This window comes from Leuciscus leuciscus, assembly GCF_965113295.1.
Source record: "Leuciscus leuciscus genome assembly, chromosome: 16".
NCBI lineage: Eukaryota > Metazoa > Chordata > Actinopteri > Cypriniformes > Leuciscidae > Leuciscus > Leuciscus leuciscus.
In genome coordinates this window covers 26,313,232-26,339,658 of record NC_138740.1, presented here as the reverse complement: position 1 = coordinate 26,339,658, position 26,427 = coordinate 26,313,232, and the positions used below count along the sequence as shown (strand labels likewise).

Sequence of the window (26,427 nt, the reverse complement as noted above, 5' to 3'; positions counted from 1 at the left end):
AGTAGCACTGCATAAATTACCATTTAAAATGATTTTTTTCTATTTTAATATATTTTCAAATGTAATTTATTCCTGTGATGGCAAAGCTGAATTTTCAGCATCATTACTTCAGTCTTCAGTGTCACATGATCCTTCAGAAATCATTCTAATAGGCTGATTTGTTGCTTTAGAAACATTTCTTGTAATCAATGTTGAAAACAGTTGTGCCACTAAATATTTTTTTCAAAAAAATGTGACATCTTTTTGCAGGATTTGTAATCAATAAAAGGTTTAGAATAGCAGCCAAATGAAGAAGAAAAAAAATGAAATAGAAATATTTTGTAACAATGTAAAAGTCTTTACTGCCACTTTTGAACAATTGAATAAGTCTCTGCTGAATAAAAGTATTCATTTAGTTTCTTTCTTTTTTTTTTAAATCAAACAATCTTACTCACCCCAAACCTTTGGACAGTAGTGTACATATCCTTAGCGTGATAATATTTTACAATAACAATATTTACAATATTTTAAAATACTGTTCTTTTTTCATCACTCTTAGTGTCTAGACCAGAAGTGCTTGGTCAACTTGAGATTGTCAGTGGATGCTCCAATCAGCTCTGAACTCAAGACTGCACTTCAGAAACAGTAAAACAGGTGAATGCCTTTGTTATAAATGCAAAATGTTTTAGAATAGTGAAATTATACACATCATTTAATATTGCTGCAACTGCTTTAAAAAACACTATAAAAAAGGCTATTCAATCAAAAGATAACCATTTTAATCACAAGTCACTGGTCAGCAAATTAGCAAGAATTGCACAAATACTGTAGATAAAGTATAGCACAGAATAGTCTTGCACGCCCTGATTTTGCCGAGTTAGATGTGTTATCCCTAAAATCATAGGGAAATGATAACACTGATGGAGAAGCACCTAACCCTGGTTGTAAGCCTAAACTTGACATAAACGGTAAACTTACAGTAAGTTTGACATAAACTGTAAACCATAATCTGATTGGTTATTTGGAATGTTGCTTCAGGATCAACAAAGATGTTGATTCAGGAACATGTTGCACTTGGTGAAATCAGGTTCTTCAACTTGGCACACAGCTTTTTACAGGAAGAAGAGTCACTGTTTTTCCACTGTTGTTCCACTCAATGTCTCCCAGTTCATTTAAGTTTAATGTGAGCCCAATATTTCATACAGGCTTCAAATCTGGACTCTGACCAGGCCAAAACATGAACTTGATGGACTTGTTCTCAAGCCACTTTTTGGTTGTCTTTGTTATTTTGGCAGGAGCACTGTCTTGTTGAAAAATAACATCTGAAAATTCCTCTTTTGATATCATCTTTTCATTTACAACTCAACCCTGCGAAGACAGAACTGCTTGTGGTTTCAGCCAACCTAACACTTCATCACAACTACTCCATTCAGCTAGGTTCGTCAACCATAACTCCATCCAGGACAGCCAGGAACCTTGTGATCAGTTCAACTTCACAGACCACATTGCTAGAACTGCCCATTCCGGCAGATTTGCCTAATACAACATTATGAGGATCAGTCCCTTTCTATCAGAACATGCTACACAACTCCTTGTCCAAGCTCTTGTTCTATCAAGACTGGACTATTGTAATGCTCTCTTGGCCGGCCTTCCAGCATGTACTGTCAAACCTCTGCAACTGATCCAGAATGCTGCAGCTAGAATGGTCTTTAACCAGCCGAAGAGAGAGCATGTTACACCTCTCCTTATAAAATTGCACTGTTTGCCAATTGCCTCTCGCATCAAATTTAAGGAACTGATGTTTGCCTACAGAAGAACCACTGGCTCTGCACCCCTATACTTCAGACTTACGTGCCATCCAGAAGCTTGCGTTCTACAAGTGAAGCCTTGTGATGGTGTTTGGTGTTTTAAGCCCCCAACGGCGCCTTCCAGGCAGCGAGGGGATGGGTAGGTTTAAGGTTGAGGGTAGGGTTAGCTGCCTCTAAGGAGCCATTGGGGGCTTAAAACACCATCGAGCCCTTGTGATGCCATCTCAAAGAGGCACAAAATCACTTTCACGGACCTTCACCTGGTCTGTTCCAAGCTGGTGGAATGACCCGCCTATCTCAATCCGAGCTGCTGAGTCTTTAGCCATTTTCAAGAAACTGCTGAAGACCTATCTTTTTCATCAACATTTGACCCATTAATACTAACACTTACAAATCTATATCTATTTATAAATGTAAAACAAAATGGCTATATCTGTGCTAGACTAACTGGAACTAGTCACAGCATTTGTATTTTGTTGCCCTGCTGTTGAGTTGATTGCTTCTGTTTCTATCTTTGGATAAAAGCACCTGCTAAATGGTTAAGTGTAAATGTAAATTTGTGGGAAGCAAGCTATTCTGCAATATTCTTCTTTACTCCAAAGTACTAAATGACTTTTCACAGTGAAGTAGCTCACCAATACCAGCAGCTAAAAAGGCTCCTCGCACAATGACACTCTTCCTCGATGCCTCGCTGTGGTAGAGATGCATTTATTATTATATTTCTCACCAGATTTTCGAAGACACAGCTCTGGAGGTTCACCATGCAACTCATGTTTCATTGTGATTCATCACTCAACACACAACTTCCCATATTCTGCCAAAAACATCAATCTGTCTTTCATGTTTTTCTGAGACGATTGCTTTTTAAGTGGTACATTTGTTTAATTTGGCTAATTTCCTGACCAATAAGACAATCAAATACTTAGTGTTTAGCCATTTTGGGCTAAGCCCCTTTTTCTTCTTCTTTTTTTTTTTTTGCCCAGGAGAGTACAAGAAGATATATAAAGTATAAATTCATACTCATCAATTCAGATCTAAATATGGATATTTGTAAATAAAATCATTTTACTTCGGACAGCCGGGGACAATAAAGTGGGAAGAATAGCTGTGTAGAGCGTCAAAAATAGAAACGGGGCGTCCGTCAGCTGTCGCAATGCACCGCAACGTCCGCATCCAATGTAGACAGCTTCGAGAGCTGATCTAGTTTTGTACACACAGTGTAGACAAGGTGTCAGCCAATTAACTACTACTTCTTGTATATATTTTATGAAGCTTTCACAGGATTTAAATTAAAGATTGAATGACAGTCATATAAGCGACAGGCTTTTTGTGCTATGTGTATGTGTGCATCCTAATATGTTTGTATTTTGAGTGTTTGTGTGTGTGTGCATGAGTGTGGCATGTTTCTGTATGAACAGGTGTGTTTGTGTGAATTATAAAGGATGCTCAGCACACCCTCAGTGTTGTGGGAGGTTGAACACTCAGTCTTGGCACACTCAGGTCAGTGGAGATCTGCCTCTGTGCTGGATCAAAGAGAGCTGAGTCTGTGTCACACTCTCCAGCCATGATACTAATGCCACAGTCCTGGCAAACACAATGCTTCTCTCCCATCTCCCACTGTTTCTGCGTTTATTCTTTCACTCTCTCTACCTCAACACCTCACATATATTAAACAGACTACAGTTTTTCCTTGTTATTAGAAGGAAATAACCGTAAGAAAAGTTGTAATTCAGTCATTTTACATATTGCAGTTATTGATTTATATCTAAATGTGTAGCTGGTAATTTTTTCTTGCCCTATATCCTGATAAAAAAATAATTGACCTTTGACTGACAGATATTGCGTTTTCTTTTAGCAACACGATTTTTGTTTATTAGTGTAATGCTTTAACACAGAATGGATCATCATTATTATTTTCCATAACTATAGTTAAAAAATAGATATTATATTTTATTAAAAAACATTGCAATATATATAGGAGAGAGCGAGAAATCATGATAATTAATATATATATATATATATATATATATATATATATAGATAGATAGATAGATAGATAGATAGATAGATAGATAGATATAGGTATAGATATATATACATTCATTTATATATATATATATATATATATATATATATATATACACTCACCTAAAGGATTATTAGGAACACCATACTAATACTGTGTTTGACCCCCTTTCGCCTTCAGAACTGCCTTAATTCTACGTGGCATTGATTCAACAAGGTGCTGAAAGCATTCTTTAGAAATGTTGGCCCATATTGATAGGATAGCATCTTGCAGTTGATGGAGATTTGTGGGATGCACATCCAGGGCACGAAGCTCCCGTTCCACCACATCCCAAAAATGCTCTATTGGGTTGAGATCTGGTGACTGTGGGGGCCATTTTAGTACAGTGAACTCATTGTCATGTTCAAGAAACCAATTTGAAATGATTCGAGCTTTGTGACATGGTGCATTATCCTGCTGGAAGTAGCCATCAGAGGATGGGTACATGGTGGTCATAAAGGGATGGACATGGTCAGAAACAATGCTCAGGTAGGCCGTGGCATTTAAACGATGCCCAATTGGCACTAAGGGGCCTAAAGTGTGCCAAGAAAACATCCCCCACACCATTACACCACCACCACAAGCCTGCACAGTGGTAACAAGGCATGATGGATCCATGTTCTCATTCTGTTTACGCCAAATTCTGACTCTACCATCTGAATGTCTCAACAGAAATCGAGACTCATCAGACCAGGCAACATTTTTCCAGTCTTCAACTGTCCAATTTTGGTGAGCTCGTGCAAATTGTAGCCTCTTTTTCCTATTTGTAGTGGAGATGAGTGGTACCCGGTGGGGTCTTCTGCTGTTGTAGCCCATCCGCCTCAAGGTTGTGCGTGTTGTGGCTTCACAAATGCTTTGCTGCATACCTCGGTTGTAACGAGTGGTTATTTCAGTCAAAGTTGCTCTTCTATCAGCTTGAATCAGTCGGCCCTTTCTCCTCTGACCTCTAGCATCAACAAGGCATTTTCGCCCACAGGACTGCCACATACTGGATGTTTTTCCCTTTTCACACCATTCTTTGTAAACCCTAGAAATGGTTGTGCGTGAAAATCCCAGTAACTGAGCAGATTGTGAAATACTCAGACCGGCCCGTCTGGAACCAACAACCATGCCACGCTCAAAATTGCTTAAATCACCTTTCTTTCCCATTCTGACATTCAGTTTGGAGTTCAGGAGATTGTCTTGACCAGGACCACACCCCTAAATGCATTGAAGCAACTGCCATGTGATTGGTTGATTAGATAATTGCATTAATGAGAAATTGAACAGGTGTTCCTAATAATCCTTTAGGTGAGTGTATATATATATATAAAATAGATATTATATTTTATTAAAAAACATTGCAATATATATAGGAGAGAGCAAGAAATCATAATTCATATATATATATGAATTATCATGATTTCTCGCTCTCTCCTATATATATTGCAATGTTTTTTAATAAAATATAATATCTATTATATATATATATATATATATATATACACAGTATGTCATGATAAATAATATATATACAGTAAGTATGCAGTATATACAGTATATATATGTTCATTATTAAATTTATCTGTAAACTTGAAAATGGTCTAAATCTGGAAAACGTTTACACTGTAAAAAAAGAAGCTGCTGCCTTAAATTTTCAAGTACAATCAACTTGGATGATTAAGTCATTTCAACCTAAATTATATATATCATGATAAATAATTAATATTTTTATATATATATATATATATACACAGTAAGTATGCATAAAATAAATGCATAAAATGAATGAGGAACGTGAAACGCATCTGATGCATTGGCCATTGTGCTGCTCTCTCGATACAAATCAAATTAACAACAAGCCTGAAGTCAGAGAGTCAATCTCGTCCCCCTTTCATGTCTGTTTTTCTTCTGCTGGGGTGTGAGAGGCTCTTGCTTTATGTCATGTCTTGTGCCGAAGTCTGTGGGACTCCAAAGGAACTTGCACCTGTGTGAGGAGAAGCTGTGAACCCATCAAACCGACAGGGAGCTTTGTGAAGACAGGCATGAAGCAGAGCGCACCCACAGCACACGTCACGTCCCGTTAGGAGAAGCCGAACGCACTAAAGAGGTTAAACTGCAGCGCCTGGCACAGGCAATTTTATTGATAACCATTTGAAGCCTTTTTCCCCCACCCGTCTCCGAGCCTCACGTGCCATCACGCTTTTCCGTCTTTATTTCATTTGCCACTCTCAACTGACTTCAAATGTGGGAAGCCTCTCGCTCCGACAGAAGCTGCCGTTGCCTGTTTCTCACTGTCTCAGCCAGGAAAATCTGCATTCTGATCTGGCAGACAATCGTCTGCAAATTCCCACATCTCTCTGATGTATGTAAATATTTATAATATCAGGTTCTCTGATGATCAAATGTACGTTTGTTAATACTAAACTCAAGCTAGTGGCTTTCCCCCTATTGTCAGACAGAATGTTACTGTTTTTTTCTAACCGTGGTTGACTTGTTGGAAAAGGAGTCATTGTCAGTGTTAGCTTGGCTAATCTGCTTTCCTTTCCATCTTTTTCTCTCCCAGTTGGTCAGGCACTCCATCATTTCCTTGTTAGCCCCTGGTCCCTGCCCTGGCTTGAAGTCATCGCTCAGTTAGGCAGCTGCCAGGCCAGCCCTGAGGGTCCCAGTGTGAGTGAAGGAGTCAAGGGTTGGTCACTGGATGTAGTGTCCATTCTTTCTACTCCGAAGTCCAATTACGAGCTATTTGAAACAAATAAATATCTCTGGCCATGTCCTTCTTGTGCACCACTTCTCTCCATACAGCCCAGAGATGATTTTGGTCACTCTTCAGGTTGTACGTTGTTATGTACCTGAAAGTACTTTGCTATAAAATACATGCTTTAATTTTTTTGGAAAAGAAGTAAATGAATAGAAATAGACTTGAAGCGCAGATGCAATGTCTGTGTGACTCTTCCCTGTGGGCTTTCCCGCAGACTGCCACTGGCAGCCCTGCTAAAGTCTCTGAGTAAGTGTTAAACAAACCCTGACTCAACATCTTTATCACATCTTTTACTGCATTTCTTTATTCGTTGCCTTTATTTTAATTTTTTTTAAAATGTTTTATATATATATATATATATATATATATATATATATATATATATATATATATATATATATATACACACTGTGCATATGTGTTTGTGTGTGTGTACATTTGTTTTGTAGATATAAATATTGTATATAGATATATATATAAATGTAATATTATTTTTAATATATATTGTCTATATATATATATATATATATTAAAAATAATATTACATTTTTACATTTGTTTTATATATACTGTATATACATTTTGTCAAATTTTGTTTATTTTATATTATTTTCTGTTTTTATTTAGTATTATATATATATATATATATATATATATATATATATATATATATATATATATATATATATATATATATATTCAAATTTCAAGTTCATCTCACACTCCTTACAGCTGTATTCTGCACAGTAACACAAAAGACAAGAAAAGAAACCAAAACAAATAAAACACATTGCACACCCTGCACCCACCCCTCCCCTTGCCCCCTTCCTCCTCAGAAACCCAAAATGCATTCTCCTGCCAGCCTTCACACGGAAGGGTGTTAAAAATACATGTATACCCTTCCTCATCCTTTATTCATACCTATTCCTTCCTTTATGTTTATGAGACTCGGGGGCTCAGCGGGTCCACCGGTCTGACCCAGGGGTTGACAAAGGTTCTCCAGAAACTTCCTCTTTCTCAAACCTAATCCACTTTAAATGAGCCCAAACACAGAAGAACTACTTCATATGTACATGTTGGAATTGTGGCAGTGTTACGGTAGTCGAAATCCTCGAGGCTTTATTAGTAAAGAGACCAACAATATTAATTATTAAACGTGTTATTTTTAATATTCTAATGCATAATAGACATCTTTGACAAATGCCAACCGAATGGCTTGTGCGATTGTACCGAGTTGTAATAAACTATTGTTTAGTGCTGCTGTTAAGTAAATATTTATTTATCCACAGGGTTGTTTTTCTCCCAGCCATTGGGTGGCAGTATAGAGCATGGGGGTGATGGAGAGAGATGTAGTTAGTGCCCTCTGCTAGGCCTGGGGGTGGATGTTGTTAGCGCTGTCTACATCCGCAGGGTAGCGAACACTCCCATGGGACAGTTCTCCGCTTGTTCACTCATGTGTGTGATAGAACAGTGCAGGCAGGGGGTTACCGGCTCTACGACAGTCCACCCTTATTGATTAGATAATCAGCCTGTCACCTAATACCAGTGTTCTTTACATTGTCCCCTGCTGGGACGAACATGACTGTTATTGCTGACAGCAGGGGATTCCTGCAACAAGCACCTTTTATGTCCACTATTCTTTTCTATCGCTCTTTCCTGCTACTTCCTCTCTCGGACTACTGGAAGAGTGTTTTCATTATTTGCCAAGATTGGTATGTCAATCCTTTTGCCCCTGACCCGAGTTTAGAAATGCTTTGGGTTTTATTGGAGGAATGATTACTGAGTTATCTTGCTACCTCACTCGGAGGCCTTTATACCTCCACCCTTAGTATACCTTCAGGCAAGGATTGGATTTGATACCCAGGACAGTACCTTGGAAACCGCTCGCCGTCTGCTTTCTATCTCTTTCTATTGTTTCGCTGTACCCCCCATTTCCTAAATGTGTTATGAGTGTTGCTTATGCAGTTTTTATATTTTTTTTACTCCAACAGTTTTTCCAGCATTTCCCCTTGTCTCTCTGACCAACTAAGTTTATGCAGAGGACAAATGTGAGTAGGGTAACACAGTGACAGTGTCCCGGGCCACCTTCCCCTGAGGTCACGGGTGTCGTGACCCTGCAGCAGGTGCCACTGATCTCCTTGCCCAATCGCTGGCCCAGTTTCCCAGATCTCTTTCCACACCTGAACTATGATTATGAAGATTTATCATAAAGTGCAATCTGATTACTATCATTACAAATAATATTCTTTTAAATTAAATAAAACTTTTGATTGAATGGAAATAAAATGTAAACACTAAGCTAATATTATATTTTGGCTAAAAATATTTCCATATTTCCATGCCTTACAAGCTTCTAATTGTAACTGTCTATTTAATTAAAATGTATTAACTTACTAATTATAAATAATAAAAATAGCAATAACATAATGTGTTTAGAAATATAATAATAATTATAAAAGTAGATAAGAAATAAGAAATGTGTGTGTGTGTATATATATATATATGTATGTATGTATATGCATATGTATATATCATGATAATTCATATATATAGATATATCTGTCATGATAAATAATTAATATACAGTATATGTGTGTGCATATATATATATATATATATATATATATATATATATATATATATATATATATATATAATTGCTATTTTTATTATTATAAATAATTATTAAGTTATGAAATGCTAATTAAATGTAGAGCAGGTTTATTTTAATGTCCAGAAAAAAACATAGATAAATAGAAAAGGATGCAGATGTTACTTTTTCTTATAGCCTATTGAATTTCGTTTCTCAAAACTACGTGACAAAAAAATAGCAATCGTCAAAAAAAACATGGGAAAAAGACAGTCGCCCAAATCACGATGCAAATTGCACTTTGATTGACTCTTAATTTCATCTGAAGGCTGTTTTGTTTGGTTTTTATTCTGAGTCAATGAGCTTAATCAGAGTCACTGATCCTGCGGCTCTAAGCCCTCCGTGTTGTGTTTTTGTTTGTCGGGAGATCAGCGAGACTCTATCCGCACTTCATTAACCCTGAGCCGGGGACAATCCTCAGTAAGAGCCGAGGGATTTACCACTATCCTTTCACATGCAAAAATCTCTGCGTCTATTAACAAGACGGAGGAGCTTTTCTTGCAATCAGCTGCGCACTTCGCAAGAATAACCCTTTTCATAAATATTGAGGGGGGTCATCAGCCTCCATGTGATAATTTAAATGTTTGATCTGAATTGATATGTCTTTTTTTTCTTTTTTTCTTTTTTTTTCGTTTGTGACCTAAGCCTGTGATCTTAAATTTGCTGAACATTTTAGTTGATTCTCTTGTATTTTATGTTATTATTGCAATTATTTTATTAACATTATTGGCACTTTTTTTTTGTCATCTATTTTGTATGGCTTTGCAATATTTTACGCAAAATAAGCATGCCAAAATAACTTTGAAATTGTGCTTTTAAAAAAAAAATTTTTTTTTAAATGATTTTGTTGCTAATTACCCAACCTCAATAACAAACATTTAGTGAAATGATGTTGAAAATGTCTTCTCTCTCTTTCTCTCTCCTTGAGTGATTCGTGGGCAGGGGCCCCGCAGAATGACATGTGCTATGCGAAAGTTTGCTGTAGGAGCCCGACTGATCACACGTTATCGACGTTCAATTAAAAGCTATTAAGGTCTTTTGTCTGCTCGTTAATTTCCCATTCAGTCGCCCTGTCAGAGCAGCCCCTAAACCCTGAGCTCTATGGACCGGTCTCATGGTTGGGTTAAAGTCAGTCTTAGGCTCACGGAGGGGGGATGAAGGGGGGGTCCCGTCATGCCGCTGACCAGATGTCCCCTTGCTGATCCGAGCCGCAGTCAGCACTGCCCGGTGACCAGCTGTTGGGAGCGTTTGGCAAAGAACAGCAAACCAACACTCTCAAGAAAGGCTATGGAAAGAATCCATTTCCAAATGGGATCATTTAGGGCACTTAAACAATTACACACTTAGGTGACCATTAATATTTCATCCACATATTGTTTATGAAAACTAAATGAAACGACATGGTGATGCTGTTATAAGAGTGCAAAGAAGTCTGTCACTTTACTCTTGTAGACACAAGACAATGGAGGCTGACAAGTGTTGAGTGTGTGCGTGAGAGAGAGAGAGAGAGAGAGAGCGAGATGCCCAATGCCCAATCTCTCAGTATTTCCCTTTTTATCGTGCTGCCATTAAAAGGAACATCGTTTAAAATTGTATTGAAACTGGCTCATATGATTCATGATCAAAATGATATTTAAAGTATGACCTATTAATAAGAGGTAGTCGCGTCTAACTTGAAAATATGAAGGTAGAATTAAGTTCCCTAAATCTCCAGGCGTTTCTGAAAGGTTAGGTTGGTGAACGTTCGCTTACTTGGGTGCGACGTTCTTATTAACTTTTTTTTTTCTTTTCTTTTTTTTTTTTTTTTGGTATAGGTTCGACAAATTAAATCCACGATGCTAACCAAATAGTGTGAGGTTTGAGCAAAATGTCTGACAGTCATGTTTAAAATTATTCAAACACATTCGCCAGTAATAGAGTTCTCTGAGTTCGAATTTTATGATATTGCTATCACTGGCGTTGTTTACGTTTATTTTCATAAGCAAACTTTTCCTTTTCATTAAATTACTATGTAAAAATCCAGATACATTTCAAAAGCAATGAATTGACGTAGGCTAAGCAGTGCCACTAATATGCGTATTTTATTGGTTTTACTTTTTTGGTCTTAATCTTTTTTTTGTGTGTGTGTGTGTGTTTCATGCTGAGACTTAGTCCTTTATAACTTTCAAAATTAAAACCCTAAGACAATTTATGCTATTCAAGATAAACATGAAGTCTTTGGATTTCAGATATGGAGGTACAAATAAATAATTATTTTAATGACTATTTATTTCATTTATTTTAACCTCCAAAATATAAAATGTAGCCTATAAAATTAAATAAATTATAAAATTATAATTTTGTGTTGGCACATATTCCAGGTATACATCATATGTAATATTTTATCATGGAATTACTTAAAGATTGCTCCTGAAATCAGTTAGAATTATCATTCAGGTAGTTAAAAAAAAAGAGAATGATTATAGAATGCATTTGTTTTAGTTTAGTTTTTTTTAATTTCACGTAGTCAACGTCAAATGAACTTCATTGGTCGCAGCACATTTTATGTTGATAATGACACATACAATGGTTGCAAGTTATTTTCCTTGTTGCAAAGTGCAGTGGTAAGTTTTGCAATATGATTTTTCTTAATTCATACATTTTTATGTCTGTTTTAGTGTTCAGGTCTGGCACGCGCATTATGCACCGGCATACCTTTTATATTGGCTGTTGGTTTAGTGTAATTGAATTGTCTGTGAGAACACGAGTGTGTATTTATCCAGTAATTGTATAGGCTACCTCCACATTCTCAGTCAGTGGTAAATTAATGAAAGATCTTTATTAGCACATTTATAAAAGTAATTCTCCTTGCGTAAAGACCACCCTCCCCCGCACATCCAGCAGTTTTAAGAGTTTTCCAGAAGTTCACACCGCTAAGCACACGGGGGCACGAACGAAAATCATTTGGGATTACGAGAATCATTACTTCACAAATCATTATTCTCAATATACAGCTTCACCAAAAAGAATGACAAGATATTTCAACGGTTTTATACAGAGTTATTGCACAATGCCTGGGCGAACACTTCATTTGCTTGACGTCTTATAGACCACAAAGTGATCTGAAACGAGGACTTGGCGTTTTCCCATCATCATCATCATCAAAGTGATACTGCTGGCAATTGTGCAGGATTACAGAAACGAAAAAAGCAGCACAAAAATAATCGATTGATAATCGATTAATAATCCATCTCGTCCAATCCACCTGCTTGTTCTGTTTAGGTATGGAACTCCGTTTGTCAAATAGAAAAGTGACACTTCTTTATTTAAGTTGCTTTTTCATTTTGTAGAGACGTTTTGATTTCTAATGTGCTGCTCACGTCAATCTCACCTGTTAACGTAAGGCTTGGAAATATGATACAAAAAGAGAAAATTCGAGATTTGTCTTTCAACATAAAACAAAATATTCTTATTTACACTTCTTTTCCTTTGTACATTTTAGAGGGTCACTACAAAGCCCACGATTTATTAACGTGTGACCTGGATTTGATCTCAGGATAATTAAATATGAATCTACCATTTAAATAATCTTTGCGTCAGGGATTCACCAACAATTCACATTTGTAATATTGGCTATAAAGTAATAATAACAATAATTTGTGAAACGAAGCGTCCCTGTAAGTAGGCTATCATGTCCCGCTATTATTGCGTTTAGTAGCCTCACTGTTTGTATTTGTTTTCTCCAGATTGAACCTTTAGGGTAAACAAAAACATATAAGTTAAAATAAAACAAACAAAAAAACAACGAAAATAAATAATTAAATAAAGTTGAAAAAATGTCTCTAACCACTTTTTGTGTCTCAGTTTGTTTTTGTGGCTTTGTAATATATTTCGAATATTTTGTCACCAAAAAAATTGTTCTTTGATGGTGGAGTTCAGAGCTGCCATGTATTGCACCGAGTCCGAATCGCGGCGTTCATCGCGGTGGCGTTGGTCTGGACAGCACGCCGGAGAGGGGGGGCAGAGGCGGCGGCTCGTTGGCGCCCTGGAGACCGTGCAGGAGAATCCGGGGAACGAGAGGACGCTGCAGCGCCGGCGGGGGCGCCGAGGGTCCCCTGTATAAGTACAGCGCTGCTCCAGGGTCCAGGTTCGACACCAGGCTTTGAGGGTAGAAATACGGTGAGGGGAACATCCTTTGCAGCGCAGAATAATTCCCAGCCTCCGCTAACAATTCCAGTCCGACCGCCGTTTGCCTCTTCCACTTCGTCCTTTTTTTTTTCCAAGAGGAAAGAGAATAATGTTAGTATAGAAAAAATGATTCAATGACTAGTGTTTTATATACTCATACAAATATGTGACAATAGAAAAGAAATATCACCGTATTGCACTACTATTCCCAAGCGAAACATAAAACCCAGAGAAAGTTCAGAGAAATAAAAACTGAATCCTCTGTGATTTATCTCCTATTTCTAAGTATCTGTATGAATATCAAGTTTAACGACACAATTCAACGTTAAGGAGAGAAAGGACAAAAAAGAAAATAAAACAGTCTTTTACATCTAAAAGGTTTATAAAAGTGTAATTAGATTAAATGCCTCTCCATAAGTGCTGAGAGTTATGGGAAAGTTTTTTGACATTTAATTCACATTAATTGTGTATATAAGGTAAAAAGCAGGCATCAAATGACACATATTTTAGTAATTAGTTTTAACAATAATTAGTCATTTTATTTTGTCGAGGACGCATGCATCATTCGTGGTTCAAAATATGTAAATTTTAAATCTATTAGCATGGCACGAAATTAGATGCTGCAAGAATGGAAAAATGTGCAAACAAACCACTTGTAGATGTACAATGTATTTTGATTGTTGCTACTGTAATTTTCTCCTCTTTTTTCGAATTTTATTTTTGGTTCCATTTTGTAGTTCTTACTAAAGCTATAAAATAAGAATTAGGCTATGTGACTGTTAGAGCCTCTTGAAACATGAAAAAGTTAGAATTAGAATATTTGATTATATGTTTAAATGTTAAAAATGTGGATATTAATTCTGCAGCATTTCCTTTCGTTTTAGTGGAGCAAAACTGAAGCAACGACGTCACCTGACATGCATTATTGTTTTTGGCAGGAGACTCCACAATCAAAGGGAAAATAATATGATATAGGCCTGTATACCCAAGAAGCACATTTTCTTCAATACGAGAAAATTACATTGATATCAGAATAATTACAATTTCATTTCTGCAGCCTTATTATTATTATTATTTGAATGTTTGGATGTGTGCATTTCTTTCTGTTTCCAGCTGCCCACATGCTCACCTCCTGTTCTGGTACCAGGTTTTGACCTGCGTGTCGGTCAGGTTGAGAGATGCTGCCAGCTCCATTCTGTCCTGCACGCTCAGGTACTTCTGCCGCTCAAAACTGCGCTCCAGCTGGGCGAGCTGATGGTCAGTGAAGGCGGTCCGCGCTTTCCGAGGCTTCTTCAGGCGAACCTGCGGGCTGTCTCTGCTGCTCGAGATCTCCCTGTCGCCCTCCTCTTTCACTGAAACACCACATATAACGGAAGGGCATTGATTAATCCACTTTAACACGAGTTAGTTAGCCAGCCCATGTGTTTCAGTATTGACAAGTCGTTATGCTGTCAAAGGTTTCCACATATCCTATGCTAAACCCTTGATGTTCTCGTGCGCGCCCGTAATTCTTTCAAGCAGTTTTCAGATTTTTATTTTCAGAATTTTCAATACACGAGGGCTGTGATATTTAATTTACCCCTATCTCCCATCTAAACCAAACTCTTTTCTCTCTGAACCCAGAAAGAGAGGGACACGACGCGAGAGACCTTGCCAGTCGAGTAGTTGAGTCGTATCTCAAGGAGCACAATAATCCGGCTAATTGAGCCACAAGGGATGGAAACCTTTCAACCGAGACCGGAGAAACTTCACAGGGACGGGGATAAGAGCGAAATAAAGAGCGGCTCGACCCCGTGCGTTACAAATCTGATTAGCACTGGGACAAATTGCATCAAATCCCTGAAATATAAGGGGGTAGAAAAGGCAAAAATCAAAGCGGCGCGCACACTCTTTACACGCGCTCTGGAGATGGAATGGCTTTGATTTGGTGAGCATTCATTTTGATCACCGCGCCTATAGACTTGCCAAGCTAATAATTTCATGATGTGAGAGTAGAAATTTATTTGGAATCATAGCTGAAGGTATAGGAGAATAGATGATACCCATCATGCCCTACTTCCACAAAGAGAGCAAGATTGTGATGACACTTTAACAAAATGATCAGAATCAGTAGCGACAACCCCAGTCAATAGGCCAAATCTATGAACACCAACAACCATAAACACGTGCAAATCATTATGCTCATATAACAAAATAAATATATAATAACAATAATATTATTTGTAATAGTATTAATATTAAAAAGTAATAAAAAAAACTTCCTGATTGAATTATGGCATATTCCTACATTTATCAATAGTGCTGGCCTTTGTGTTTGCATCATGGAATCAACCTAATGGTATGTCACAGGAAACGGTCTATCCCTCTGTTTTTCCTCAGATGTAATTTCACCTGGACAAATCCTTAATTAATCTTGCTGATGATGTTTCTTTGTTCACCTTCCTTTTCCCCTGCTCATAACAATGAGCTTTAAACTAATAAGCACGTTACAATGTACAATAACATACACTTGCAAACAGCGCATAACCACATAACCAAAATTGAATGCTCTAAAGCCACAAAAATGTATTCAATATTTTTGCACTTTGCATTATTTCAGTAAATATATTTTATATGAATATTACGATAGTTGCTTGTAAATGTTTTTTGATTATAAAAGGAGTCAAATCTATCTATAATCTGCTTTTTTAAAATAGCAAAACTGGCTATAACTGAACGAATGAAGTGAATAAAATAATCATGGAAATTATTTTTATTTCTACCCCTAAATTACTTTAAAAACATAGCCAAGCATAGTCAGCAAGCCAGCCTGCTTAAACTCTTTGCTATATAAATATGTCAAGTTATAATTCATGTGCTATACAATTAAAATACCATTAAAAATGAGCTGTTATTTTTTTTTTTACCTTTGTATTCACTGTCTGACGATGAGTTACTGTGGATCTTTTCAATGAAGTCGTCTGCGATTTTAGATGCCAGTCTCCCTGTCTCCTGTGTCGGCTGGCCGTTACTGGAGTATGGGGCACACGCCGCTAAGGGTTTACAGTCAGCCAGAATATCTCTTATTAAGAAGGATGAAGTGACAGTCCGAGGTTGAGATCCAGCAGAGATCGGGCCGTGCTGTAAATGGGACGCGAGCACGAGCGGGTGACCCTGTCTCTGCGCCGCATCCTCACCGCACTCCCGCCTCGGAGACGGAGGAGAAGAACAACCGCTCTCTAAGTCTGACCTGGGGCTGAACTCCAGCGGGGACCGGCATTCCCCTACCAAACTGTCCCCCTTCGCGATGACTGGGCTTCCTGGCCTGTGGGATAGCAGGGAGTCGATTCCAAAACTGGAGCCGTTGGTGGACGCTTCCATCTCCACACTGCTGCTTGCGTGAAGCTTCTGTTCAGATTATCATCTGCATTCAACCAAGTTCTGCGTGAATGGCGCTCGATTTAATAGCGATCTATCCAGGAGAAAAATCCAAAGCGGAATCGGAAATGAGAAATATTCATCCCCTGTCTGGGGGAGAGAAAAAAAACCCGTTCTTCTTCCTTGAGGACTTTTAGTTTAAGTTTAAAAAGAAAAAGGAGGTTTCTTGAGGAGGTTCTGTATGAAGTACACAGACCCTGCCTCCAATTTTTTTTTCTTAAGCTCCTCACTCACTCCTTAAAAAAATCGATACAGCCTAAATATACTCTAGGCTGGCAAATTTAATTAATTTTTTTCAATCCCGGTATTTTTCGAAGACGCCAGACGCATCGATGGTGGCTTTAAATTATTTATCAAATTATTTCAAAAAAGCTGTTCTGAAGTAACAGTGTTAGTGTAAAACCACAAGGTAGCCTACTTAGAGGGCGCGCGCATTTCAGCACCACGGACAGAAGCAAAGCGGCAGCAACTCGAGCCTCGCGCTATTGAGCAGCTGAAATTTTCATCAGTTCAAAGGTAGTTCGCTGTGGCGAGTTGTAGAGTGGAATCCGGATGGAAAAGGCAAGGCAACTGCATTCTGTGCCAGCGAAGGTGATGCAATGCGAAATCGTTGGACGGTAGAGCGCAGGGAAAAATGCTGCGAGAAGACAGAAGCACAAATGAGGTAATGCAGGTTAAATACACACATTGGGGAACGGAAAGTCAGATAAAGCCTAACAAATGAACTTGTGCACAACTCAGTGGCTAGGTTTTTAAGAGTACCCCTTCCACGTGAGTCCCCAGCGACTCGCTTCCATTGGTTAGGAGGTGTTTTGGGGTGTTGACTGGCTCGGTAAGATGAAACTGGACCCCCCCCCCCCCCACGCCCCCACGCCCAATAAACCCCTCCCCACAGGTCGCCCACTTTGATTAAAAGAGACACTGAATTCATTAGGAGACTGGGATCCAACTGTTTACAGGCAATTTTCAACACTGTTTGCTTTCATTACATCATTGATGAGCCTTATAATGGGGTTATTATGAGGAGTGGGGAGGTTCTTTCTCTCCTCTGCTCATAGCGCGCGTGGAGTCACGTCTTGACCACTTTCTCACAATTCTCCTTTTTCTTATATAATTCCCTTATAGTTCCTACTAAAAGTTGAATTTAAGCATTTATGTTATTAAATTCTAATTCTAATATTTTAAGACACTTCTAACATAAAATTCTGGCCTGAAGGCATCTATATATTTTTTAAAAGCCAATGACATGACGCTCATTCTTATTCAAAAATACACAAAGAAATCCAATTCATACCCGAAATGACATACACTTTTGTTATGATAATAGTTTCTGTATTAAAGTCATTTTATATATCAAATATCTGATTGTAAGTGAGAATTTAACAAAACAATTCTCATTAAAAAGCTGAAGGAATGTTAGCATACAAAGTTTTGGCAAAAATAAATAAGCAGAGATGCAATACATGTTTTAATACATAAATGATTACCAATATCTGACATTTTAAATATTTGTCCGCCAAATCAAAGTTAGTGTGGTGGCATAACCAACATGCAGGAAGCCATTTTGGTGTCATGTGACATGACAATCATAAAACAGAGAGAACCCTCATGACTATTTTAATTATTAAAGTTTTAATAATTTCACATTTTCACATAAATATTTTATTCTGGTCGAATGGATTAAATTCTTGATATTTGTAATGCAAAACTGCATTATATATAGGCCATTAAAAAAATGTTTATAAAAATAATGATGTTGTTTACACTCAAGTGTATTAAGGAACTATAGTTGCCTAGCATATCTTTTACACACTTGTTTAAATATGTTATTTATATAATTTGATACTATAGCCTATCGGAACGGCTTTCTTGTGTTTAAATTGTGTAAACTGTAGAAACACTACTGTCAACAACCCATATTAATAATGAAAAAAATAAAGAAAGTAATAGGCCTAATTACTTACAGGCTATTAAGCCACTAGGCTACTACACTACTATTAGTGCTTAGTTCTATCATTAATCGTCAAGATCAGAATACGAGTTGTATTTGTGCTTTAATACCATAACACAGGGCTGTTAGTATTCTTTTCTTTTTCCAATGCACAAAACGCGATTATCGAACAACCGTGTCGTTTAGTTCAACTATCAAATTTATGCAATGTTAATGAGCAATAATGAGGGCGACTACTCTTTCTGAAAGCCCAGCGTGACACAAAACTCTAACATGCATGAAAAACTATTGTCCTGCCTTTCACGTCTTTCTCTCAAACAGTTAGCCCCTCGTGTTTTTTCGACAGGTCCCAATAATCGAGCCCCCCATCAGAACAGCAGATTGGAAGCGCTATTCGGCCGCAGACAACGGCAGGTTAGTGAATCCGCTCCCCGCTCCCAAGGGGTGTCAACGCGGCTGCAAGCTGTCACGATGAGGCGGGGTGCAAGCGCACTCACTTTAGTTTAGAGTCTCATAAGGATGCCCACTGCGTGTGATGGCGATCTTTCTTTTCTTAAGTCTCTGTGGCAGGCCATGACAGGAGTTATCTAGCCTATCAGTGGCATGTTTTTGGCTTTATTTGTTAGATAAAGAAAATCCAGTCCTCTTAGTGCAGCGACAACAGGTGCGCTGAGACTTAATTATTTATTTATTTATTTTTTACTTAAAATGTTTAATAAAAACGAATCTTTATCTTTTATCAGTTAACCAAGAAAGATAAAGTGCTTAATGGCTGCCTTGGTGAATAAGTCTTCTGCTTTGCAGTGGTTTTCCTTCAATTGTCCAAACAGTCAAAAACCTTGAATGGCTCAAAAACTATTTTCATTTAAAGCACTATGGCCTGGTATTTACTTTTTTTTTTTTTTGTGTGCATGTTATTCAATTTAAAAATGACTCCAATTGTTTTACCAATGTGTTACCAAAATGTTTGTATAATAAGTAAAAGCTGTATAATAAGTAAAAGTAATATGAAGCAAAACTTAACGAGTAATGCATTTATCTATGAGCTATAGATAGATAAAAGCATTAGAATATATATATATATATATATATATATATATATATATATATATATATACACACACACATAATTCTGCAAAAAGTCATACCAAATTGTAATTGATCTTACATGACTTATAAGATTGATAAAGCTTTAGTGATTGACTTAATACCAATACCATACCAAACTTTTCACCGAAATCCTGGAATCCTGCAACTGGAGTAAAACTCACAAGTTGGACAGTTTGTTGAAAGAACAATTCATATAGAGGACAGAAAATCAGGAACCTGCCACACCAAATGGAGATGCACAGAAACGTCCTCGAAAAATCTGTCACTCAAACACTTGTATTTAATGTACATCCTCTGATTGTTTGAAGATTTGAGGAAGAGGCAGAAGAGATGAGTGGCAAGAGGCTTCAAAGCCGTTTGATCTTGCCTCACCTCAGGTGAAAACAATGTTTTGAATTTCATTTATTTATTCTGTTCCATGTTTGTTAAATATATATTTGGATATGTTCAGGAAAATGGTACGTCGTTCCTGGATAAACTTTGGCATCGCTGTCATTTTGAAACATTGAGTAAAACATGCCTTGGATTTAAAAAAAAAGATGTGTAAAAGGAATGAAATGTTGACTTCAGTCAACAAACAAACATTGTACGGGGGGGAAAAAAAACGGGCACACCCTGGACCAGTCAGCGATGCAAATGATGCACCTTAAAGCCATCAGGTGTGAGATTTGACAGAAAATAATGAGAACCGCTGAATCTTTTATAAGGTTAACACTCACATTTCCCAGTCAGCTGTCACACAAGAAAGACTTTAGCGCATTCACGCTGGAGAAATATACCTTTATTGGCTCATTAAAGCTGACAGGGGGTTCGGGACCGCCAGCACTCAGGCTCGGGACCGCCGGTGCGCCACCCCGTTTTGTGTCAGTAATTTGCAGAGGAGATACACCTACCTTGAAAAAAAAGAAGGGGAAAATTATGAAGGGAGCAAGAATGAGAGAGTGAAATGGCAGAAGCTGGTGGGGCGAGTGCTGAAAGATGGGGGTGCCAGAGGTAGGGTGCGGGGGGGGGTGTAAGGAAGGGCCTTGGGGGAGGGTGGAAAGATCGCTAGCACGCCAGGAGTCTGATTCTCTCCTAATTGGAAGCATTGGGCATTGTCAACTGAGGATTTTCAGTCGCTCGCTGACAGGTAGAGTCGTCAGGATGATAGCCCACTTGTCAGCGCAAAACACCAATAAAAACAAACCACTTTTGATTTAATTGGAGGCCTAGCCGTAGTGGGCTAGGACTGAACGGGTTGGGGGTTGTGGATTGCTTCAGGGAAAAAAACGGCATGTGCGAGTGTGTGTATCGAAGGGTTGTTTGACAAAGAAATCATCACTTTGTGTAAAACCACCCGGAGCAGTGGCTCACATCGTCAGATAGAGGAGAGCAGGTCGTCGTTATTCTGTGTGTGTGTGTGTGTGTGTGTGTGTGTGCGGGTGGTCACTTCCCATGGTGCTGAGGTTACAGGAAACACAGAGTTTGATTTGGTCTCTAGAGGCCCAAAGGCTGTTCAGCACTCATCACTTCGAGTGTTTCTTCTCAAAAATGCACGCTCAGAGAGATATTGATATGGTGATACCTCAGAGAATGAAGCAGAAGAAGAGCTGACCCTACCTGACTTCTGCTACAACCACCTCACCAAGTACAAAAAAAAAAAACCTTTCTGCCTCTCATCTCTGCAGGTGGAATCACATTCTACACCACCAAACTCAAATCACGGTATTCAGCAAACTGATTTTTCTTCATGTGAAAATGCTGTATTTGTTTGCTATGCAAGGGTATAAACAAACAACTGGATACTTCGAGTGGTGAAGCTTGTTCGTTTTAATGGAGCGTATATTGTTCATTTAGAAACGAACAGAGTAGAGAGTATGGAAATTTTGACTGAGCTTTAAAATATCACATTAAAATGTACAATATCTAAAAAACTCGCCCAAAACAAGGCAACTGGGTTTGCTACAGAGGTATAAACACACAGCCACTGGTGCTCATTGGATACATGAGAGGCAAATATCAGATGAAACAACAAAATATTTCAAGGCACTCACATGGTTAACTGTAAAAATCCTTTAATAAGTCATTAAAACATCCAAAGTGTTGATAAACCTGTTTCTGCCTCCTTCAGGATCCACATCCATTGTTCACACAAGCATTCTTTAATGCGTTGATCAACACTTTTAATGTTTTAATGACTTAGCCCAGGCTTTTTTATGCTTAACCACGCGAGCGCCTTGGAATATTTTATTGTTTCCTCTAAAAAAAACTTGATTAGTAAAGACCAAAGAAAGAACTACTTACAAATTGCACATAAACCCAAGGTGAAGTCTCCTGACTTCTCTCACTCACCATCCTCCCTCCATGTCCAAGTTCATCAATAGGTCAGTGGTTTATAACTCTTGACGGACTTCAAAGAAGACATCTGCTAAGAAGGAGATCAAAATAGTGGTCAGGAGCCAACCAAGAGGCAGAGGAGCTTGTCGGCTATACATCACCTTGGTGCCATCTATAGCTTTTAAATCTCCTTTTTCACATTTCTTAAAAGTCACAAGTTATCATATATGTCTTCTAAACAAAATCTTGAAAACATTTAAACTCATTTTCATTGGATCAGAATAAGAAGAAAATATATATGCAACCATTAAAAAAATTGGGGGTCAGTAAGATACATTTAAAAGTAAAAAAAATTACACTTTTATTGCACAAGAATGCATTAACTTAATAAAAAATGACAGTAAAGACATTTATAATATTAAAAAGATATCTATTACAAAATCTGTTCTATTGAACTTTCTCTGAAGACTGGAGTAATGATACTGAAAATTCAGCTTTGTCATGACATGACTATAATTGAATATATTAAAATAGAAAAGTTATTTTAAATTGTAACAATTTGTTACTGTATATATACTGTATATATTACACACACACACACATATATATATATATATATACTGTATATATTACAATATTTATATATATATATATATATATATATGTAATATATATATATATATATATATATATATATATATATATATATATGTAATATATATATTACATTTGATGTAGAATAGTCAATAAATACTGCATTAAGCCAATTAGCATTAACTTGTTGCTTTTTCCTCTCGAAAAATAATCATAATCACTTATAATTGCTGCCTCTTTGCGCTGCGGCCAGTTCTTTTTTTAAGGCCAAGTAAATGTAGAGTAGGGACAGAGCCAAGGTGGTTTTTCATTAAGAGTTCAGAGTTCAATGTTAGACCATTGCACAGCCATTACAGAATAATGGGGTGGGTGGGCATTGCTGTGGCTGGTGGTCCCATCCAGCTGCCACAGGGAGACACACACAAGCTGTTGGACAGAGGTAAAAATGCCCCATATACCCCAGACTCCAGGGGGTGTCAGAGTGCACTGCCCCTCATCCTTATCCCCTCTGTCAGGGCATTTGGGAGGGTTTTCACAAGTCGATAAATCATTGTTAAATGTTATTATGAAGCCATTGGGGAAACTGGCAGGAAACAGGAGTGACATAGGGAATGTAGGCATGAAGGTGGTCTGGTCAGCCTGCCAAAGACACAGGGAAGTGGTCGGAGTTAGTGCAGACCTATTTTACATTTATATGGAGCTCATTCCCAGTCAGCATTGTGGATGCATAATTGTGACTTTGACAATCTCTCGGTCATTGAACACGACACATGTTCATGAAGATGACATGATGGTTGTACGAATGGCCTGTCTTGTTATCATAATGATGTATTTTGGTACTAATGTACATGCGCAGTGCATCATCCACATGCCATAGTCCTCAAATTTAATCTGGTTTATATCTTATCCGATGTGCAGGTAATATGCGAGGTCAGAACGTCATAATTATCACACCTGTCATTGTTAGGACTGGTTCCCAGAGCCCCCCTCACCAGTACACCCACCCCCTACTGTGACTTTTATTGCTTCATTAGTGAACGCCACATGTTTTAGAGCACATTCGCCTTTCACTCACCAAGCAGAGATGATCACTGTGATCTACAGAGTGGGAACAGAGACCATAAAGAAGCACCCGAAGTCTCTTCTCAGCAGCATCCAAGATCAACTTCTCTACCTTGAAATAAAAATCACTTAATTAAAATGAGATTGCTGATTAATATATAAAAGCAAGCGTGAAAGATCAGCTAAATGAGCTACTTTCATTTATAATTTAAAAAAGTTTCACTATATCAACTTTGACCTAATTGTTTTACATAATTAAGTTGAAATACATTTGAAATAATTGTATTCTATCAGAGGTGGACAAAGTACACAACTTCATTACTTGAGTGAAAGTACAGACACTACTGGTCAAATATTACTTTAATTTCCAACCAAAATCCAACGTCTGTCCGACGTTGGATGTTGGCGTCAGTCTGACATCAACCCGACTTCCATTTCCAACCAAAATGCAACCCCTGCAACTAAAATCATCCCCTGACTGACGTTACTACTTTCTACTCAAGGACCTTGACAGAAATGTAGTGGAGTAAAAAGTACAATATTTGTCTTTCAAATGTAGTGAAGTTAAAGTAAAAAGTTTACAGAAAAATTAATACTCAAGGATAGATCAAAAAGTGTCCTTAAGTACAGTACTCAAGTAAATGTACTTTGTTACTGTCCACCTCTGATTTCTCTCTCTCTCTCTGTCTCTCTCTCTCTCTATATATACTGTACAGTATATATTTATTTCTGAAGATTCATGTGACACTGAAGACAGGAGTTCAGAAAACTGAATGTTTTTGGCAGCTAGAATCATATTTCATTCAGCATATTCAGTAGCCGTTACTGAATATATGCTGAAAGAAATATGATTCTAGCTGGCAAAAACATTATTATGTACATATCCATACAAGATACCATATGAAGTGAAAAAATGATAGATTTAGATCAGTTTTAAATATGCATAACGCAATTTAAGCAATCTTTAATTATTTCTCATTTTTGTATTTGTTTATACATCAATAAGTAACGGACTATTAACAGGGCGAAACGTAACTGCTCTTCTGAACTGTACAGGTATTTGTGGATTTTCACACATTCTATATGTGTGTGTGCATACATGTGAGAGAAAGAGCGCGAGACAGAGGTAGAGGGGTGTGGGGTGCTGAGAATAAGACCCCAGCAAATGCTCATTAGAGTTGACCTTGGCACCAGGAGCATGCGTTTGATGGATCGGGTACAGGGCCAAACAAGCCCCCGGGGAGCCATGATCTTATCTCTTATTGTACACACACCTCCCTCCTACTGACCCTATCCCTGAGCACTCGCACTGCTCTCCTCTCCACGCATCACAGGCAGAATAAATCTGTGCTTGACAGAGAGAGAGAGAGAGAGAGAGAGAGAGAGAGAGAGAGAGAGAGAGAAAGTGTCAAGGCATGGAGAGGAAAAGAAGATGGAGGCGAGAAAGAGAGAAAAACACACAGATGCCCTGAAAAACCAATAGCTCACTGAGGTGTCATTAACCACACAAGTCAGCTGTACTTCTTCAGTCGAGGCGGCGCTTCCCTGAGCCGAGGAGAAGGTAGGCCGCAAGACAGGGATTGGGAAGAGGGCGGAAGAGAATTGAGGAACAGAGCAAAATATGGAGATCAGCCTAGTGGAAAAACAGCTGATGAGTCTTCATTGCAATGAGTCTTTAGTCCTGTGGGACATGAAGGGAAGTTAGTTCCCAGAGCTTCAGCCATCCCTCTGTTCTTCCTCTCCTGTCGCAGCGCTCAAAATCTTCCCCTGTAACTTGTAGGCAGGGGACAGGCATGAGGCAATCAATACCTGCAGGAAGGTAAAATCTAGCAACCACTATTCACATGGGCTTCTCCCACAGCCACTCACAGAGATCTTTTATTCCTTTTTACTGTACCTGAAAGAGATGGAGCTCCTATGGGCTTCTGATGGAACAGGAGAGGAAAACGACTCTTTTAAGCATTTTATCTCAGATGAGCCACAACCCGAGAGTGTGAGCTAAAAAAAAAAAAAAAGAGTAATGGTCTGTGGTGGACTGCTGAGACTGGAATGGAAGAGGAGGCTTATGATGGCTATAAGCATTCATAACATGATGCTATGGAACACAGAAGTGCTTTCAGTGCTTCCCCTTGAAAGTGAATTCTCCTGAAAAATAAAGTTTGATACGATTATCTTCAACAAGCACTGTAAAGGGTTTTAGAAGCTCATTTTATAACTATAATTTTATGTACACTACCATTCAACAGTTACATTTCTTTTTTTTAAAGTAATACTTTTATTCAGCAAGGAGGCATTAAATTGATCAAAAGTGTGTAATGATAATAATAATAATAATAATTCATTACATTTATACTGCGCTTTTTCTCTGCACTCAAAACGCTTAGATACATGTATAATGTTACAAAAGATTTCTATGCCAAATACATGCTGTTCTTTTGAACTTTTATTCAATAAAGCAGCACAATTGTTTACATCATTGATGATCAGACATATTTCTTGAGCACCAATTAGCATATTAGAATGATCCTGAAATCCTATCAGTCAGTAGATCCTGAAATCCTATCAGTC

General features: G+C 37.9%; 1 protein-coding gene across 3 annotated transcripts; it reads right to left on the bottom strand.

The window, feature by feature from the left end:
- Window positions 1–11,711: 11,711 nt before the first annotated feature.
- barhl1b (BarH-like homeobox 1b) lies at window positions 11,712–25,858 on the bottom strand. Of its 3 annotated transcripts, XM_082141972.1 has the most exons (7): window positions 25,043–25,143; window positions 23,873–23,971; window positions 22,171–22,291; window positions 20,667–20,780; window positions 16,316–17,463; window positions 14,539–14,761; window positions 11,712–13,489 (listed from the first exon to the last, which is right to left on the bottom strand). In XM_082141972.1, exons 5-7 carry the CDS (start codon window positions 16,767–16,769, stop codon window positions 13,198–13,200), a joined length of 969 nt encoding a protein of 322 aa, XP_081998098.1. In that variant the 5' UTR covers window positions 16,770–17,463; window positions 20,667–20,780; window positions 22,171–22,291; window positions 23,873–23,971; window positions 25,043–25,143; the 3' UTR covers window positions 11,712–13,197. The 3 variants fall into 3 exon arrangements, with proteins under 3 accessions (XP_081998098.1, XP_081998099.1, XP_081998100.1); XM_082141973.1 differs by lacking the exons at window positions 20,667–20,780; window positions 25,043–25,143 and adding an exon at window positions 25,757–25,858; XM_082141974.1 differs by lacking the exon at window positions 20,667–20,780.
- Window positions 25,859–26,427: the final 569 nt, after the last annotated feature.

Excerpts from the sequence above, each read along its gene's own strand:
- barhl1b (XM_082141973.1), bottom strand. The coding sequence starts at position 16,769 with ATGGAAGCGTCCACCAACGGCTCCAGTTTTGGAATCGACTCCCTGCTA. Across the intron at positions 14,762-16,315 it reads GTCAGACAGTGAATACAAAG|TGAAAGAGGAGGGCGACAGG; the intron begins GTAAAAAAAAAA and ends GTGGTGTTTCAG. Across the intron at positions 13,490-14,538 it reads ACCTGGTACCAGAACAGGAG|GACGAAGTGGAAGAGGCAAA; the intron begins GTGAGCATGTGG and ends GAAAAAAAAAAG.